The sequence below is a fragment of the Cnephaeus nilssonii genome (assembly GCF_951640355.1).
Source record: "Cnephaeus nilssonii genome assembly, chromosome: 17".
NCBI lineage: Eukaryota > Metazoa > Chordata > Mammalia > Chiroptera > Vespertilionidae > Cnephaeus > Cnephaeus nilssonii.
The window spans coordinates 1,175,929-1,193,018 of record NC_137088.1 but is presented as its reverse complement, the minus strand read 5'-3'; the positions used below and the strand labels follow the sequence as shown (position 1 = coordinate 1,193,018).

The window sequence follows — 17,090 nt, the reverse complement described above, 5'->3', positions numbered from 1 at the left end:
CCTCACACAGAAGTGCGGCTCAGAGCGTGAGAGGGGCTTTGCCTCTGCCACTGGCTTCGGAGACGGGGAGCAGGTCTCCCCCTGTCCAGGGTCCGCGGCACTCGGAGGCCTCTAGAGCCGGGCATGCCCACAGGGGGCAGCCGCAAGGAACGAGCCGCAGTCCTGCAACCACCGGGTCTGAGTTCTGTCACCAGCCCGGTGGCCACGGGCGCTTCCTTCCCGGAGCCTCCAGGAGGAGCAGCCGGGCGGGGCCCGCGCCCAGCCAGCGGCGTCCATGCTGGCCGGTGGCCTCGTGAGCGGTGAGCTGACACAGGTATGTGGTGCCCAGCCATTCGCCGGTGGTGGCTGGTCGTGGCCGCAACGGAACACACAGGTGTTCGGTCCAGAGGCTCTTAGACACGTGCGAGACGCGAGGCCACGGCTTCGGAGCTGGGCAGTGAGCGGAGGCTGGCGAGGCACGGAGCCGAATGGAAAGAGGACGTAGCCGTGGGGTGCCCTGTGGGGTGCCCCCGACGGTGTGCCCCGTGCTGTCAGCTCAGCACGTCTCACCCACTTCTCACTCTGTCTCTGAGCCTCTCGTGCTGGAGGCGTCTGACATGTTTCTGGGGTTCCAGGCAGTGGAAACCGAACCTGGTTTTCTCTTGTTCATCTGCTTCCTGTGGGTTCAGCCAAATTCTCGGGGGGCAGAATTTCCCCTTCCCCACGGCGGGCAGGAGTCTGGGCTCCGAGGATGCCGCCGCTGTCCCGGCCCGTGGGGCCCCGCCGGCCGGAGCATCACCCCGTGGGGTGTGGGTCTGATTCCCCGTCGGGGCGCGGGCCCAGGTGCAGGGACACAGAAGGGAGGCAGCCGATGGATCCCTCTCTCCTCCCCTCTCTCAAATCCAGGAAAAACATCCTCGGGTGAGGATTTAAAAATAAAAATACAATAAAGCATGCTGCCGGCCGGGGCTCAGGAGGAAATGGGGAACGAGTTACTGGAAATGTGTGCGCTCTGCTTTCCAGACAGGAATCCTTTCCGCGGGTTCATGGCCGCGGCTCCTCCTTCCTGGGCCGCACCGCGCTCCACCGCCACCTCGACCCCAGGCGCTTCGTTCTCTTAGAAAGAACAAACCTGACCTCCAGCTGCTGCCTCCGGGAGCCAGCACGCCCCGCTGCTGCCGAGCTGCTCGGGCACGCGCTGGCCGGGGGCGCGCGGACCGCGAGAAACGCGCTCCGCCCTCGGCGGGTGGAACGGGCCGCGCGGACGGCACCGGCGACCGGCCGGAGTGAATCCTCCCGGCTTCCGCCAGGGGGCGGCCGCGCGCCCGGGGGCGATCCTGCGCGTGCGCCGCCGCGTCGCTCTGCGCATGCGCGGCGCGGCCCGGGCCGACAGGACTGGAAGATGGCGGCGTCGGCGGTCTGCCGGGCGGCCGGCGCTGGGACGCGAGTGTTGCTGCGCACCCGCCGATCGGTGAGGGGGCAGCGGGGGCGCGGGGCTCTGGCGCGCGGGGCTCCGGGACGCGGGCTGGGGGTGGGCTGTTAGCGGCGGCGGGCCGAGATCGGGGCGGTCGCGGGGTCAGGGCCGTGGGAAGGTCACGGCCCAGGGCGGGGGTGGGGATGGCGGCCTCGCGGCCTCCCGGGCGGCGGGGACGGGGACACCCGCGGGTCCGGCCGCTGAGGAGCGAGGCCCGGACCCAGGCCTCGGCCCCCGCCGCCCGCCTGCAGCACCCGGCCCTGCTGAAGCCGCCCGGCCTGCGGAGCACGGCCACCTTCGCGCAGGCCCTGCAGCGCGTGCCCGAGACGCAGGTGAGCCAGCTGGACAACGGCCTGCGCGTGGCCTCGGAGCAGTCCGCCCAGCCCACCTGCACGGTGAGTGGCGCCCCGGGGTCGGGGGTCGGACCGGGTCGGGGGTGACCTTGGGCTCAGGCCTCTAGGGTTTGGGTCCCGACGCCGGCCCCTCCTGCCTTCTGGGGCGGGGGCAGGCCCCGCAGCCTGCACGCCGGTCGCCGACGATGCCCGCCAAGCAGGGGCCAGGCTTTCCCCCAGCTTCTCCCGTAAGAGGAGCCACAGCCTCAGGGCGACAGTGCGGAAAACGGGGTTCAGAGACAGCAGGTCATACTCTCCTACCAGACCAGGAAGGCGTTGACGGGAAACGCATTTGGGGATTCTAGTGAAATGGGTGATTTTCCAGAAAAATGCAAATCCTCACATTTGACTCAAGGATAGAAATCTTGACTAGATATAGGAATAGGTGAGAATTTTCTCAAGAAGTCATCCTTCTCCCCACCCCAAACGCCAGGGCAAAGTGGTTTCATTGGCAAAATCTTTCCGTTCAGGAACAGACGATGCCCCGTGTGATGTTGGTACAAAACATAGCAAAGGGCAAGAGCAACCTCCTTATCACATGGCACCTGGGTAAGCCAACCCAGAGCCTGCCCAGAGGCTCAGCAGAGACCCCTGTACTAGGTGTGCCGGTTAATAATGCGGATTAACCACTTGCACCTGGTTAATAATGTGGATCGGCCCTTTACCGGTTAATAATGCAGCTTTTGTAATCATAGAAAACACGGTAATTTCGAGAGAAACATCAAAAGTGCTTTATTCAAAGTAATGTCCATCGCTAGCTCCACATTTCCCCATCTTTCAGGTAATTGGTGGGTACCGTCCCAATAGAACTTTTCTTGTTTTGAGGCAGGCCATTCAGAGACCCAATTTTCCACTTCTTTGTACGTTTTGAAGTGCTGCTCAGAAAGTATGTGGGCCATCGATGGGAACAAGTGGTCATCTGAAGGAGCAAGGTCTGGTGAATACGGCGGGTGGGTTCACACTTCCCAGGCAAGATCTTTTAACGTGTCTTTAACTGGCTTTGAAGTGTGTGATGGTGCGTCATCATGAAGCAAAATTACTTTGCCGTGTCTTCTGGGCCATTCTGGTGGTTTTACGATCAAAGCGTGGTTCAAATTGATTATTTGTTGTCGGTAGCGATCAGTATTAACGGTTTCACCTGGTTTTAGCTCATAATGCACCACACCTTCCTGATCCCACCAAACGCAGAGCATTGTCTTCTTTCTGAAGTGATTTGGCCTTGCAGTCGATGTTGATGGTTGACCTGGATCAACTCATGATTCTGTGCGTTTGGGATTCTCAAAATAAATCCACTTCTCATCTCCAGTCACAATTCGATGCAAAAAAGACTTTCTTTCGTGCCGTTGAAGCAACATTTTACTGATGACTTTTCAGTTTTCCATTTGTCTTTCGTTCAGTTGATGGGGCACCCATTTTCCTTCCTTTAAAATCTTTCCCATTGCTTGTAAACAATCGGACATTGTTTGCTGAGCAACGTTTAATCTTTCTGCAAGTTGTTTTTGAGTTTGACACGCATCTTCATCCAATAATGCTTGTAACTGTTGGTCTTCAAACTTTTTTGGTTGACCTGGACGTTCTTGGTCTTTCACATCAAAATCATCACTTCTAAAGCGTTTAAACCAGTGGGATGGGAATGGGGGGACGAGGACAAATATGTGATACCTTAATCAATAAAGAAATTTAAAAAAAAACACATACCTGATAAACATGCCTTTGCAAAAACGAAGGAGTTTCCCCTTTTTCAGACCCCTCTCAGCACAGGCACCGTACCAGAGTGCAGACCACAGATCCACTCAGTGTCATTGTTATGTTCATTGTTGACTGTTAACTGTCTTGTACCCACCTGTGTATAGAAGGCATGTGTCTATCATTTTGCTTTTTAGCCAGCCCCAGAGGTTTCCCCACTTTGCTTTCTCCCGCCTCCCTAATCTATCACCAATGGATTCATGTCACCCACTAACAGCTTCTCTTGATTGTAATGTATAAAGCAGAGTGCAGAACTGCCAAAAAAAAAAACAAAAAACGTTTAAACCAGCGCTCACAAGTATCTTGGGATGGAGCATGTTCACCATAAGCTTCCCGAAGTATACGATCACTTTCAGCAGCACTTTTCTTCAAAATAATGAATTAAAACTTCCCGCAAATGCTCTTTTTTTGGCATGAAATTCGACATTTTAAGTGTAAAAATATCTATGATATTAACACCTTCAGCAAATTTGACATATGGAGTTTTGAAGCTTGTCAATACAACAAAATAGCATACATATCAAATCGCATGTACATCAACATGCGTGTAACTCCATCTATTGGGAAAAATCCGCATTATTAACTGGTGCACCTGGTAGTTCACGTGCTAGAAGATGCTCCAGGTTGTGAGGAGAAAGCCAGAGAAAGGATGCTGCAGTTGTCAAAGGGTTCCATGGATTTTAAAATGCATCTTCCCAAGGTGTTAGGCGTGGGGTAGATGCTCACGTGAGAATTTATGACATATGGTTGTACGTCAATATCTCTAGGAAAGTAGATGTGAGAATTTTTTTTGCAATATATTTTTATTGACTTTAGAGAGGAAGGGAGAGGGAGATAGAAACATCAGTGATGAGAATCATTGATTGGCTGCCTCCTGCACGCCCCCTACTGGGGATCGAGCCTACAACCGGGGCATGTGCCCTGACCAGAAGGAATCGCAACCGTGGGACCCTTCAGTCTGCAGGCTGATGCTCTATCCACTGAGCAAACCAGCCAGGGCAAGATGTAAAATTTTAAATAGACTCTGAACGAATAGTAAATTAAAAGACTAAATCTGTGTGACCCTGTGGGGTGAGTGGTGTGGCTTGTTTCACAGCACACAGGAGGCTACTAAGAAAATGATCGGGCCCTAACCGGTGTGGCTCAGTGGATAGAGCGTCAGCCTGCGGACTGAAGGGTCCCAGGTTCGATTCCGGTCAAGGGCATGTACCTTGGTTGCGGGCACATCCCCAGTAGGGAGTGTGCAGGAGGCAGCTGATGGATGTTTCTAACTCTCTATCCCTCTCCCTTCCTCTCTGTAAAAAATCAATAAAATATATTTTTCAAAAAAAAGAAAATGATCGGATCCTCTGATTGGCTGTCAGGGAGACACTTGGCATGTTCAGTGTTCAGGTCTGATGAAAACTTCTTTTAAGTGTGAGTGAAGGGTACTTCCTCGGTGTAAACGCCCGTGTCTGAACCGGCAGCCTCCTTCCTTGGCAGTGAAAGGATGAGCTCAGCACGGCAGGAGAGGGCAGTGGTTAGAGGAGAGGGAGGTCGTTGTTTGCCCCGTGTTGCTTCCTAGAAAACACAGTCACTGAAAGTTAAGAGGAGCCTAAGCCTTCCCTGCGGGTGCCGTGAGGGGACCAGGTGAGGTGCCCTTAGACGTCAGGGACTCGTGTGGGAGCCCTTGCTGACGGGTCAGGAGCACAGCAGGAGGGGGAGCGATGCAGCGTGACTGGTCCTGTCGCCGCGGGTGCTCTGGGCACCGCCACGCACAGTGTCTTGCTGGGAGACAGCTGTCCCCACTCGAGCTGTGAGCCTCAACTTCAGCCTGTGGGTGGGGGTCCTGGGCTTTGCTCAGCCACCCGGGGTGGGGTGTACGTGGGGCTGGAGTGATTTGTTGGTTCCTTCTTGTCCAGGTCGGGGTGTGGATTGACGTTGGCAGCCGGTACGAGAACGAGAAGAACAACGGGGCGGGCTACTTTGTGGAGCATCTGGCTTTCAAGGTGAGCGCCCCGCCCGCCTCTCCCCGGGCTCCGGGCTCCGCGCTGTCCTCCGGGAAGCCGCCGCCTCAGTCTGGCGGCAGCTGGGGCGGCCTCTGGGCTTCGCCTCTCCTGTGAGCACCTGTGTGCGGAGCGCTGCACAGGCCCAGAGTCAGACCCGCGGGAGCCGCAGGAGCCCCCCTTCACCAGCGAGGCCGGCCTGGGCGTGCGGGGCCCGATGGGGAGCCGCCATAGGCACGCGCGTTGTAACCCGGCTGGCTGAGCAGGCGTTCTGCGCAGCGCCGCCTGTGGGCTCCTGGGCCTCTCAGGTTCTCCTGGGGGGGCAGTCCCCGGTGGCCCCCAGCCAGCCCCGGTTGGCACAGAGGAGAGACTGGCGTTTTGAATGAACGGAAACACGGAGGAGGAGATGTGGATGGGCAGCCTAGCCAGCTGCAGCGTCAGATGTGTGTGGACCTCTTTGTTAATCCTCATCGGAGGTGTTTTCCAATTGATTTCCAGAGAGGATTGGACGGGAGGGAGGGAGGGAGGAAAGGGGGGGAGAGAACATCGATGTGAGAGACACATCAATTGGTTGCCTCCCGCATGTGCCCCAACCGGGGTGGGGGATCGAACCTGCAACCCAGGTATATGTGCCCTTGACCGAGGATCAAGCCCAAGACCTTTCAGTCTGCGGGCCAATGCTCTAACCACTGAGCAACTGGCTAAGGCATAGATCTTTTTGTTTCTAATTTTGTTGATTTCGGAGAGGAAGGGAGAGAGAGAGAAAAACAGCAATGATGAGAGATAATCATTGATCAGCTGCCTCCTGCACGCCCCCTACTGGGGATCGACTCCACAACCCGGGCATGTGCCCTTGACCGGAAGCGTACCCGGCACCCCTCAGACCGCAGGCCCTGCTCCATCCGCAGAGCCACACCAGTTAGGGCTCTTCTTTATTTCTTGATTTGAGAGAAAGATATCAATTATGTTGATTCTCACTTGATTGATTTTTTTTGGTCCTCATCCGAGGATATGTTTTTATTGATTTTAGAGAGAAACATGGATAAGAGAGAAATGGCGATTGGTTGCCTCCTGTGTGTTCCCTGATTGGGAATCAAACCCACAACCTGGTGTATCGGTATGAAGCTCTAACCAACTGAGCTACCTGGCCAGAGCTGTGTAGATGTTAACACACACACACACACAGGACAGGCCGCTGCACACAGTCATATGGGTGGTGTGGGGGAGTAGGCAGCGGCAGGGTCCCCTGAACGCAGGTGTGAGCTTGCCTGGGCAGGCCTGTGGGTAAGGGGAGGGTGCTGGTAAGGCCGACTGTTGGGGAGCTCTGGGTTGCAGGCCACTCGCTTTGGCCACGCCCTTCTCCCCTGGGCCTGGCTGTCTCCACGCCGTTGCCCGTGATGCTGTGGCCTCGGCGCAGAGCCGGCTTCGTGCTGGGAGGCACAGACCCTGGGCCCTGCGCCTGGGCTCTTTGCCGAAGGCACTGCTTCTGCTGGGCCTTCAGTCTGCGACGCCGGGGGTCCTGGGCTCTCGCGGCTCCTGACGGTGCCGTTGGGTCTGGCTCAGGGAACAAAGAACCGGCCTGGCAATGCCTTGGAGAAGGAGGTGGAGAGCTTGGGGGCCCACCTGAACGCCTACACCACGCGGGAGCACACGGCCTACTACATCAAGGCGCTGTCCAAGGACCTGCCGAAAGGTAGCGCCGCGGGGCTGGCAGCAGGAGCCCCTGGCCTGGGGTTTGTGCTGTGGTCTCCGTGGCCCCCTGGTGCCCACACTGTCCTTGCCCCCAGCCGTGGAGCTGCTGGCGGACATCGTGCAGAACTGCAGCCTGGAGGACTCGCAGATCGAGAAGGAGCGGGACGTGATCCTGCGGGAGCTGCAGGAGAACGACGCGTCCCTGCGGGATGTGGTCTTCGACTACCTGCACGCCACGGCCTTCCAGGGCACGCCGCTCGCCCAGCCCGTGGAGGGGCCCAGTGACAACGTCAGGTGGGCGGCTGGGCTGCGGCGAGCGTCGTTACCCCTCTTGGCCGGCTCAGCGCGTCTGCACCAGTGGGTTCAGTTGGCTGCCTGCCGTGCTGTGGACTGTCCTCATTCACGCCCTGGGAGCACTTCCTGTGCAGTGTGGCCTCTGCCTCTCCTGTGCTCGCTGCTGGAACTCGGGGCTTGATCGCAGGGCGTTTCCACGCTGCCCTGACAGCCGGCCGGCGGGAGTGTGGGTGCCCCGTCCCTGGGAGAACTCTGCTGCCCTGCGAGCCACAGGGCCAGCTCACCCTCCTCACGGGCCTCTGGGCCGTCCTGAGGTCACGTGGGAGTTGGGCCAGGCAAGGCTGCCCTCTGGGCCCGGAGGGTGGGGGCAGGGATGGGGAGGGACCGAGCAGTGAGAAGCCACGTCTCCTTGGCTGCTCCTCGGCCCCCTTCTGTGTGACCCAAGTCCCCGGGTCGGGAGGCGCTGAGCCCTGGCCGTGTCCCGCAGGAAGCTGTCGCGTGCCGACCTGACCGAGTTCCTGGGCCAGCATTACAAGGCCCCTCGCATGGTGCTGGCGGCGGCGGGCGGTGAGTGCTGGGCCCGGCGAAGCCGGTGGCAATGGTGGGTAGGCCCGGCCTTGGTCACCAGGGCTCAGGTCGCCTGGTTCTGAGCGGGGTCATCTTCCACTCCTGGGGACGCTGTTGTCCTCCCGCCCCCGGGGAGCAGCCTCTGTCCCGTCTGAGATGGAGTGGGATCCTGCCTGTGCCCCGCCTCCCCCACCCCACCCGGTCTTAGAGGCCCCGCCTCCCCCACCCCACCCGGTCTTAGAGGCCCCGCCTCCCCCACCCCACCCGGTCTTAGAGGCCCCGCCTCCCTCACCCCACCCGGTCTTAGAGGCCCCGCCTCCCTCGCCCCACCCGGTCTTAGAGGCCCGGTCTTAGAGGCCCGGGCCGGAGGCTGGTGGGAGCGGCAGCCTCGGGCTTGTTCCTCACGGCCCCGGTGCACACGGTGCGCACTGGAGGCAGAGGGAGGTGCCTGCAGGGGAAGGCAGAGCGGCCGTGCTGGGGACTCGGAGCTGGAGGCGGGCTGCTCAGGAAGCGGTGCTGTTCGCAGAGGCTGGAAGAGGCGGAGTGGGCGCCTGGGCAGAGGGCTGGCAGCGTCCTGTGGTTTCGGCTTGTCCTGCCGCCATTGGGGCCAGCGCAGAGGCCAGCAGACCCGGGGGTTGGGGGGCTGTCCCGGGTGCCGTGGGAGGTGGGGAGCCAGGGCGAGAAGTAGGTGGGCCACGATGGTGGCGCCGATGGGAACTGAGGGGGCCGGGACGGTCCTGGGACGGGAGAGGGGCAGCTGGTGCCCGGGAGGAAGGCTGACGGGGAGGGCCTGTTGGTGGCTTCGGGCCAGTGAACCTGGGACCAAGCGCGGTGGGAGCTGCTGGCGTGCCCGGCCTGGCCGAGGCCGGCGGAAGGGGCACGGGTTTGTCATGGTGCCAGGCAGTGCTCCAGCCCTGGGCCCCCAGCGCTAGTCACGCACTGAGCACCGCCTCTGTGCCTGTCCCTGGCCACCCTCCAGGGCAGCACCAGGTCTGCGTGAGGGGAGGGCGAGCGGGACAAGGCAGGGCAGGTGGCTCGTGCCCGGGAGCCCGTCTCGTCCTCGGTGCAGGTGAGAAGGCACCGCAAGGACCGATTTTAGGCTCAGCTTTCCTTTGGCTGCGGTGCGCTGTGCTGTCCACCCTGAGGTGCCCGCCACCCGAGGCAGAGCCTGCCCACAGGGGTCTTCCCTCACCCTGTCCCATGTCACGTTTTGCTATCTTCCCCCGGCCCTGTGCCTGTGCCCGCGCCTGGCGGCCGGTGACACGCCATCCGGCCCTGTGCCCACGCCGGGCAGCCGGTGACACACTGACTGGCCCTGTGCCCGCGCCGGGCGGCCGGTGACACGCCGTCCGGCCCTGTGCCCGCGCCGGGCGGCCGGTGACACGCCGTCCAGCCCTGTGCCCGCGCCGGGCGGCCGGTGACACGCCGTCCGGCCCTGTGCCCGCGCCGGGCGGCCGGTGACACGCCGTCCGGCCCTGTGCCCGCGCCGGGCGGCCGGTGACACGCCGTCCGGCCCTGTGCCCGCGCCGGGCGGCCGGTGACACCCTGTCCAGCCCTGTGCCCGCGCCTGGCGGCCGGTGACACGCTGTTCGGCCCTGTGCCCACGCCGGGCAGCCGGTGACACACTGACTGGCCCTGTGCCCGCGCCGGGCGGCCGGTGACACGCCGTCCGGCCCTGTGCCCGCGCCGGGCGGCCGGTGACACGCCGTCCGGCCCTGTGCCCGCGCCTGGCGGCCGGTGACACGCCGTCCGGCCCTGTGCCCGCGCCGGGCGGCCGGTGACACGCCGTCCGGCCCTGTGCCCGCGCCTGGCGGCCGGTGACACGCCGTCCGGCCCTGTGCCCGCGCCTGGCGGCCGGTGACACGCCGTCCGGCCCTGTGCCCGCGCCTGGCGGCTGGTGACACGCCGTCCGGCCCTGTGCCCGCGCCTGGCGGCCGGTGACACGCTGTCCGGCCCTGTGCCCGTGCCGGGCGGCCGGTGACACGCTGTCTCGCAGGGGTGGAGCACCGGCAGCTGCTGGACCTCGCCCAGAAGCACTTCAGCGGCATCTCTGGGACGTACGCCGAGGACGCTGTGCCCACGCTCGCTCCGTGCCGCTTCACTGGCAGCCAGGTAGGCTGCCTGGTGGGCAGGGCAGTGCTCTCGCCTGGGCCCCTGGGAGGAGGGACCCTCACGCACACGGCACCTCCCGACCCCGGAGGTGCCTCGGCAGTGGGAGGCCCGGGGCTGCCGCCTCACAGACGTGCTCGCACTTGCACCCCTTCCCCCACCTGCACCCTTCCTGGGCGCCTGGGTCGTCGGGCGTCCCTCAGTGTGGCCGTGCCCGTTTCAGATCTCCCACCGTGACGATGCCCTGCCTCTGGCCCACGTGGCCATCGCCGTGGAGGGGCCTGGCTGGGCCAACCCGGACAACGTGGCCCTCCAGGTGGCCAACGCCATGATCGGCCACTACGACTGCACCTACGGCGGCGGCGTGGTGAGTGCCGGTGGGCGTGGGGCCTGGTCTCGGAGAAGAGGGTTCTGGGACGGCGTGCACTGCCCTGTCGGGGAGGGGTGGCCGCCGTCGCGGTGGCTGCTGACCGCCTTGGCCCGCAGCACCTGTCCAGCCCGCTGGCTTCCGTCGCCGTGGCCAACAAGCTGTGCCAGAGTTTCCAGACCTTCAACATCTGCTACGCGGAGACGGGCCTGCTGGGCGCGCACTTTGTCTGCGACCGCATGAGCATCGACGACATGGTGTTCTTCCTGCAAGGCCAGTGGTGAGTGCAGCGCGGGGGCCTGGGAGCGGGAGGTGGGGCCGAGACAGCACCTCTCAGTGACCCCCCCGCCCCGCCCCGCGTTAGGATGCGCCTGTGCACCAGCGCCACGGAGAGCGACGTGCGCCGGGGCCGGAACCTCCTCAGGAACGCCCTCGTGTCCCACCTGGACGGTGAGCCCTGCGCCCAGCGCGGTGGCGGGCTTCCTGGCGGGGACAGCCCCGGGGGCCCCATTCCTACCCAAGACGAAGGGAAACTCGGCTGCACCACAGCCCACAGCAGCTGGGCCCCGATCCCGGGCGGGCGGGCGGCCAGGGGGTGGCCGTTCCCACAGTGACAGGGTGTAGAGTGAGGGTGCAGTCGGGTCAGACAAGGGTTCCGGGGTCAGCCAGAAGCTGGAGTGGGTGTGTGCCTGGTCCAGGATGGACTGGGTGGACTGTAGCCTCCCCTCCTCTCGCAGGCACCACTCCTGTGTGTGAGGACATCGGACGCAGCCTCCTCACCTACGGCCGCCGCATCCCCCTGGCCGAGTGGGAAAGCAGGATTGCGGTACGGCGGGAGCGGGTCTGGGGCTTTGGCCGGGCTGACTCTCCGGCGGGCAGTGAAGCCTGATGGGCAGCCCCCTGGGTGCAGGCAGAGGCCCCGGCCCCGCGGGGCTGGCGTGGCTGCAGGGAAGAGGCAGGCAGAGGCCTGGCTGTGGGGTGGACAAGCCCTGCCCTCCCCTTTGGGGCCAGGGCAGCGCCGAGGTCTGTGCCGAAGCCCTCGGTTGGCTGGGTAATCCTGACTGGCTGGGGTGGTGCCCAGTGCCCGTCAGTCAGGGTGCCCTGCTTCGCCTGCAGGAGGTCGATGCCCAGACAGTGCGTGAGGTCTGCTCCCAGTACTTCTATGACCAGTGCCCCGCAGTGGCTGCAGTGGGTGAGTGACTGGCCGGCTGCTCTCTCTCCTCCCTGGGCCCTTTGCTCCCCCCCCCCCCCCCCCCCCAGCCTGCACTGGGAGCAGCCAGAGGCCCCAAGAGGCTCTGCCCATAGTCTGGCTGCCAGGGAGTTCTTGCTCAGAAAACCTGTCCCAGCAGCTCCCTGACTCCCTGCCAAGGTGCCTCCATCCGTGCCCGACCCACCAGGTAACGGGCACCGTGGGGTGGGGCTCGGAGGCCGAGCGTGAAGGGACAGGCTCAGCGCCCCGGGACGTCCTCCCCCCTCCCCTCAGCCTGCCTTGTGCCGCTCTGGGCAGCCCGAACTGGGTGCGGGCAGGGCCAGGTGTCCCTGTACCAGCCGGGCGCCCCGCCCTGACCCCGCCCATCCCCACAGGCCCCATCGAGCAGCTCCCCGACTACAACCGGACCCGCAGCGGCATGTTCTGGCTGCGCTTCTAGGCAGGAAGCCTGTGGGCGGGCGGGCGGGCGGCTCTGGCCCCGCCAGGAACATGCCCCCCCGCACCAATAAAGCCCTGGTGAGAGCTGCGTGTCCTCTGGCTTTGCATGGGGTCCACTGGGCAGCGGAGGGGGGCTCCCCCAGGCCACGTCCCCGGTCCTCCCGCCTCCCCGCAGGCTGCGTGTCCTCAGCGGGGGGGCCAGCAGTAGGCTGGAAGCCTTTGATGCCTCAGGCAGATGAGGCCAGATGTTCCCACTTAGCCACGTGGGGTGATCCCGGCCAGAACGACCCGCGTGAGGCAGGGCGCCCACGGGAACTGCACACCAGCCTCTGCCCTGAGGGAGGGCCCCCCGGGGACTCGGGGTGCTCAGGAGGAAGCCCCTGGCTGTCACCCTCTGGTGCCTGGGCCCTGGATGGACCAAGAGGGGCCGAGGGCTCCCTGTGGAGCCACCTTCGTGTTTACCCTGGGCTCTGGGAGGAGGGAGCCTGGGGCATCGTGTTCCCATTTGGTTCCTCGCTGCTGCCTGGACAGGCAGGGCAGAAACTCCTGCCTCTCGCTCGCTCGCGCTGACTCAGGCTCCAAGAATAGCCCTGAGCTCAGTGGGACCCGAACCCCCTCCCTGCCTCGGTCTCCCAGGCAAGTCCTGAGCTGCTGCCCCGTCCCCTCCCCATCTTCCCGAGGCTCTGGCTCTGGTCCCCTCGCCCCTGGGCCCTGTGCAGGCAGGCAGGGGAGGCCCTCTTCCTGCCCCAGCCCTGCAGTCAGGTCCCCGGGAGCCGGGGGGAGGAGGAGGAGGGGAGTGAGGGGCCAAGTCTCCGAGGAAGGTGTTGCTGGGAGTTGGGAGCAGGTCCTGGGTCGGGATTGCTGAGGATGGTTCAGGAGCCCCGGCCTCTCAGCAGCCAGAGCACCCTGGACTCCCTCCCGCTGTCAGCTAGGAAGCAACGCCAGGTGCTTCGAGAGCTCAGGCTGGGGACTCAGATCCCCCCACGTTGGGGCCACGGGGGAGCGAGGACTGCGGAGCCTGGCCAGCCCCTGTGCTCACAGAGGCAGCTCACCAGGCCCAGCTGGAGCTCCTGAGGATGAACTGGCTTCCAAGCCCAGGCCCGGGCCGGGCAGGACATGTCCAGGGCAGGGCCAGGGAGGACAGAGCTCAGGCCCCGCTGCCCTGATGGAGGGCACTGGCCTCGGGCTGTGCTGTCCCAGGCCGGGGGTGGGGGGAGCCTGCCTGGAGGCGGCAGCAGGGGCCCGAGGACCACACTTGTGCTCTCGAGGCTCCCAGGAGCTCCAGACACGCACTCAGCCTCAGCCTTGCCGCTGCCTCCAGCAGCCTCTCCCAGCACCCTTCGAAGGACCCCTCCCAGCAGGCGGCCTGCCTGCCTTTCTTTTGGGGCCCCTCAGGGTTCCGGTGAGGTTTGCCAGCTGGGCCTTGTCTCCCCTAAAGGCTCACCCACACTTGTGTCCATACTGTATGTGCCGATTGTTCCTGCTCACCCACCCTGCTGTGCAAGGGAAGGGGGCGTCTCAGAGCTGCCTCGGTAACAGGAACATGTCTGGACCCGGCCGGCGTGGCTCAGGGTTGAGCGGCGGCCTATGAACCAGGTCACAGTTTGGTTCCCGTGTGGGGCGTGCAGGAGGCAGCCGACCCATGATTCTCTCTCATCACTGATGTTTCGTTCTCCCTCTGAAATCAATAAAAATCTATTAAAAAATAAAAAAAAAAGACAAGGCAAGACTTGTCTGGTTCTCTGCTACCCTCACCTGTAGATCAGTTCAAGAGCCGGGGTGGGGGGGCGGGGGGGGCGGTCCTGGCAGACGGCTGAGAGCGTGACCTTGGGGGAAGGTTTGGGCCCTGTGGGTCACAGCTCTGCACCCCAGGAGAGCTAAGGAGGGGCCAGCGCTGAGAGGTCCCTCTGCCTTCTGGGTGATGGGACGAGTGGCTGTCCCCGGAGCTGCAGGCCCTGGAGGGGTCCAGGGGAGACCAGTTCAACAAGCGCCACCCCAGCTCTCCCCACGCAGCCTGTGGGTCCCCACTCTGCCGGGGCCAGGCATGCTGGGAGGCTCGGTGGCAGCGGCGAGGCTTCCAGAATGATCCGGGGCTGGCAGGGAAAACGGAGGGGAGGCCTGGGGCACGCTCTGCCTGTAATGAACACGCACATAGTCACCTCCTCAGGACAGGGCCCTGACCGGGTGTCCTGGGGGCCTGTCAGTCTCAGAAGCCAGTGCAGGAGACAAGTGGGCAGTCAGGCTAGTTCAGGGGAGAGGGTGGGGCGGCCAAGGGTGGTTAGGAAGGTGGGAGCACAGGTGGGCGTGAGGGCAGGAGGAGGGAAGCCCAGGTGACCCCGGCCTGGGGGGTGGTGGGAGGAAGGCGGTCTTCAAGGTGAGGAGACGGGGGCTGTCAGGCCAGAAAGAGGCGGCGTAGGTGGGGGTCTGGCCTGAGGCAGGCAGGGGAGCAGGCAGGAGGGGGGCAGGAGGGGCGAATTCCTGAGGAAGGAGCTGTCACTGTGGGTGGTCCCTGCAGGCACAGCTGGATGGCATCTGTCTGGGACGGTTCCGGCACGTGGGGGACGCAGGGCGCTGGGATGGACACGCATGCATAAGCGTGAGATTCTCTCCTGCCCCCCCCCCCCACACACACACAGGGGAGAGGGCAGGCCCTGGGCAGTGGTGCTGTCGCCCTGGGGGGAGCTCACAGCCCTTGTTGGGGGGCTGCTCTGCTTGTCAAGGGCACGGGGTGGCACAGGAGACCCACCCCCAGGACGGAGGGGCTGAATCACAGGGTGGCTGTCTGGCCCCCTGGGGTGAGTCACTGCCCCCGGAGCCTGGGAACCCGCCTCCAGCCCCTCGCTCTCACGGTGCCAGCTCAGCCGCTCTGTCTGCGGAGGAACTTGTGGGGGTTCCCAGGAGCCGCGGACGTGGGGCTTGAAGCCGAGTCCGAGCATCTGTCCAGGGGCGGCTGGGGCGGCGACCGCTGGGCCGGTGGGTGGAGGCAGCCCCTGGTCCCCGCCCGCGCCCCGCCCCCCGGGATTAGGGACTTTTCTCGGCGGGGCTGCGGGACTCGGCGGTGGCTGGCGGTGGCGCCGGCGGACCGGACCGGACCGGCAGGCAAGACTGGGCCTGGGGTCGGGGAGCGCCGGGCTCGGACCCGCCGAGGCGGCGGAGGTGCGGGACAGATGCGGGGTCCTGGCTGACCGTCCCCCCACCCCCAGGATGAGGCTGCAGCTCCTGGTGGCCGCGCTCTGCGCCGGGATCCTGGCGGGGGCGCCCCGAGCGCGGGCCCAGCCCGGGGAGCGAGGTGGGTACGACCAGGAGGGACCCCGGCCCGGGCCCTGCACCCCGGCCCCGCGGCCACACTCGGCCTTCGTCCCCGACCGCCCCCGCGCGTAGGCTCCTGTGTCTCCGGTCTCCCCAAACTCTCCAGGACCCGCGCTGCGTCTCCCAAACCGCACCCCAGCCTCTGCACCCCAACCCTGACCCCCAGATGCGCGCTGGCTCTCCTACCCATGTCACTCCCGCAGGGGCCAGCCTCGGCCCCCCCACGCGTGCAGGCAGCTCTCGCCCCACACCCTCCGCGGGGAGGGGCCCCGGGGGAGGGGGTTCAGGGGGAGAGGGTTCGAGGGGAGGGGCCCCGGGGGAGGGGGTTCGAGGGGAGGGGGCTCGGGTCCGGCTCCGGCTCCGCTCGGTGCAGGCGGACGGCACAGATGGGGGCCACTCCCCGCCCCCCCTCGTCCCGGGCCACAGGGGAGTTGGGGGGAAGGGGCTCCGAGAAAGGTCCCGCCTGCTCCCCGCCCAGTGACCTGCACGCACCTCTACGCCGCCGACATCGTGTTCCTGCTCGACGGCTCCTCGTCCATCGGCCGCGGGAACTTCCGCGAAGTGCGGGGCTTCCTCGAGGGGCTGGCGCTGCCCTTCGCGGGCGCGGCCGGGGCCCAGGGCGTGCGCTTCGCCGCCGTGCAGTACAGCGACGACCCGCGGTGAGTGCGGGCGCCCGGCCCACCGCCCGCTCCCCCAGCTGGACCTCCTCTGGAGACAGCAGGATCTCCCCGAGATACCCCCAGGCTGGTGCCCCGCAGAGACGGGCTGTGCACGGGGAGCCCAGGAGGGCCGGGCTCAGAGCCCCTGCCGGCTGGGCTCCCCCCCCCCCATGCCAGCGGCCCCCAGAGGGCATCAGCCCCCTCCCACGCCGGCCCCTCCTCCTGCGGTTACTTCACTGACCAGACAGCCTGGCCGGGAGGGAGGCCGGAGCACCAGGCTTGAGGCCTGCCCTGGCCCAACCACAGGGGGGACACGGGGACACCGAGGAGTTAGCTTGGGGGTGTCAGGTGGAGGGAGGAACCACAGGGCCAAGAGGACCCCCAAGGGCCCTGATACCCACCACCCTCACCCCAGGGGCCCCTTGAGACGAGGGCGGAAAGGGCCCGGCCCCTGGTCTGTTGCCACCCCCCCCCCCCCACAGGACAGAGTTCGGCCTGGATGCGCTTGGCTCGGCGAGCGAGGTGATCCGCGCCCTCCGCGAGCTCAGCTACAAGGGGGGCAACACGCGCACGGGGGCCGCCATCCTCCACGTGGCCGACCGCGTCTTCCTGCCCCGGCTGGCCCGGCCCGGCGTCCCCAAGGTGACCTCCCCGCCAGGCCCCCGGGCCCCCGCTTCAGGTCTGCGGCCGCCCTGCCTGACCCCTCCTCCCACGCAGGTCTGCATCCTCATCACGGACGGGAAGTCCCAGGACCTGGTGGACTCAGCTGCCCAGAGGCTGAAGGGCCAGGGCGTCAAGCTGTTCGCCGTGGGTGAGTCTCGGCCGGGCGGGCGGGGCCGCCTGGGGCGGGCCAGGCGGGGCGGGTGGCA

General features: G+C 64.8%; 2 protein-coding genes across 3 annotated transcripts in view; both read left to right on the top strand.

Annotated features, from left to right (window-relative positions):
• Positions 1-1,332: 1,332 nt before the first annotated feature.
• UQCRC1 (ubiquinol-cytochrome c reductase core protein 1) lies at positions 1,333-13,952 on the top strand. Of its 2 annotated transcripts, none has more exons than XM_079794784.1 (13): positions 1,333-1,450; positions 1,705-1,848; positions 5,493-5,579; positions 7,140-7,269; positions 7,364-7,562; positions 8,050-8,129; positions 10,126-10,241; positions 10,462-10,605; positions 10,725-10,885; positions 10,970-11,055; positions 11,343-11,431; positions 11,722-11,797; positions 12,190-13,950. In XM_079794784.1, the coding sequence occupies exons 1-13, from the start codon at positions 1,382-1,384 to the stop codon at positions 12,252-12,254; spliced, it is 1,446 nt and encodes a 481-aa protein (XP_079650910.1). In that variant the 5' UTR covers positions 1,333-1,381; the 3' UTR covers positions 12,255-13,950. The 2 variants fall into 2 exon arrangements, with proteins under 2 accessions (XP_079650910.1, XP_079650909.1); XM_079794783.1 differs by having other exon boundaries at positions 1,350-1,450; positions 1,678-1,848; positions 12,190-13,952.
• A 1,353-nt stretch (positions 13,953-15,305) lies between these two features.
• The window catches only part of COL7A1 (collagen type VII alpha 1 chain), a 29,512-nt gene continuing 27,727 nt past the window's right edge, over positions 15,306-17,090 (top strand). The window contains 5 exon segments of the mRNA XM_079795039.1: positions 15,306-15,352; positions 15,457-15,542; positions 16,041-16,221; positions 16,704-16,863; positions 16,939-17,032. Of these exon segments, the coding sequence (XP_079651165.1) occupies positions 15,458-15,542; positions 16,041-16,221; positions 16,704-16,863; positions 16,939-17,032 (520 nt within the window). The 5' untranslated portion in view covers positions 15,306-15,352; position 15,457.

What these genes read in the sequence shown, in the direction of transcription:
- UQCRC1 (XM_079794783.1), top strand. Translation starts at nt 1,382, where the DNA reads ATGGCGGCGTCGGCGGTCTGCCGGGCGGCCGGCGCTGGGACGCGAGTG. An exon ending in CCGCCCAGCCCACCTGCACG is followed by an intron (nt 1,849 to 5,492) that starts GTGAGTGGCGCC and finishes CTTCTTGTCCAG; the next exon opens with GTCGGGGTGTGGATTGACGT. An exon ending in TTCTTCCTGCAAGGCCAGTG is followed by an intron (nt 10,886 to 10,969) that starts GTGAGTGCAGCG and finishes GCCCCGCGTTAG; the next exon opens with GATGCGCCTGTGCACCAGCG.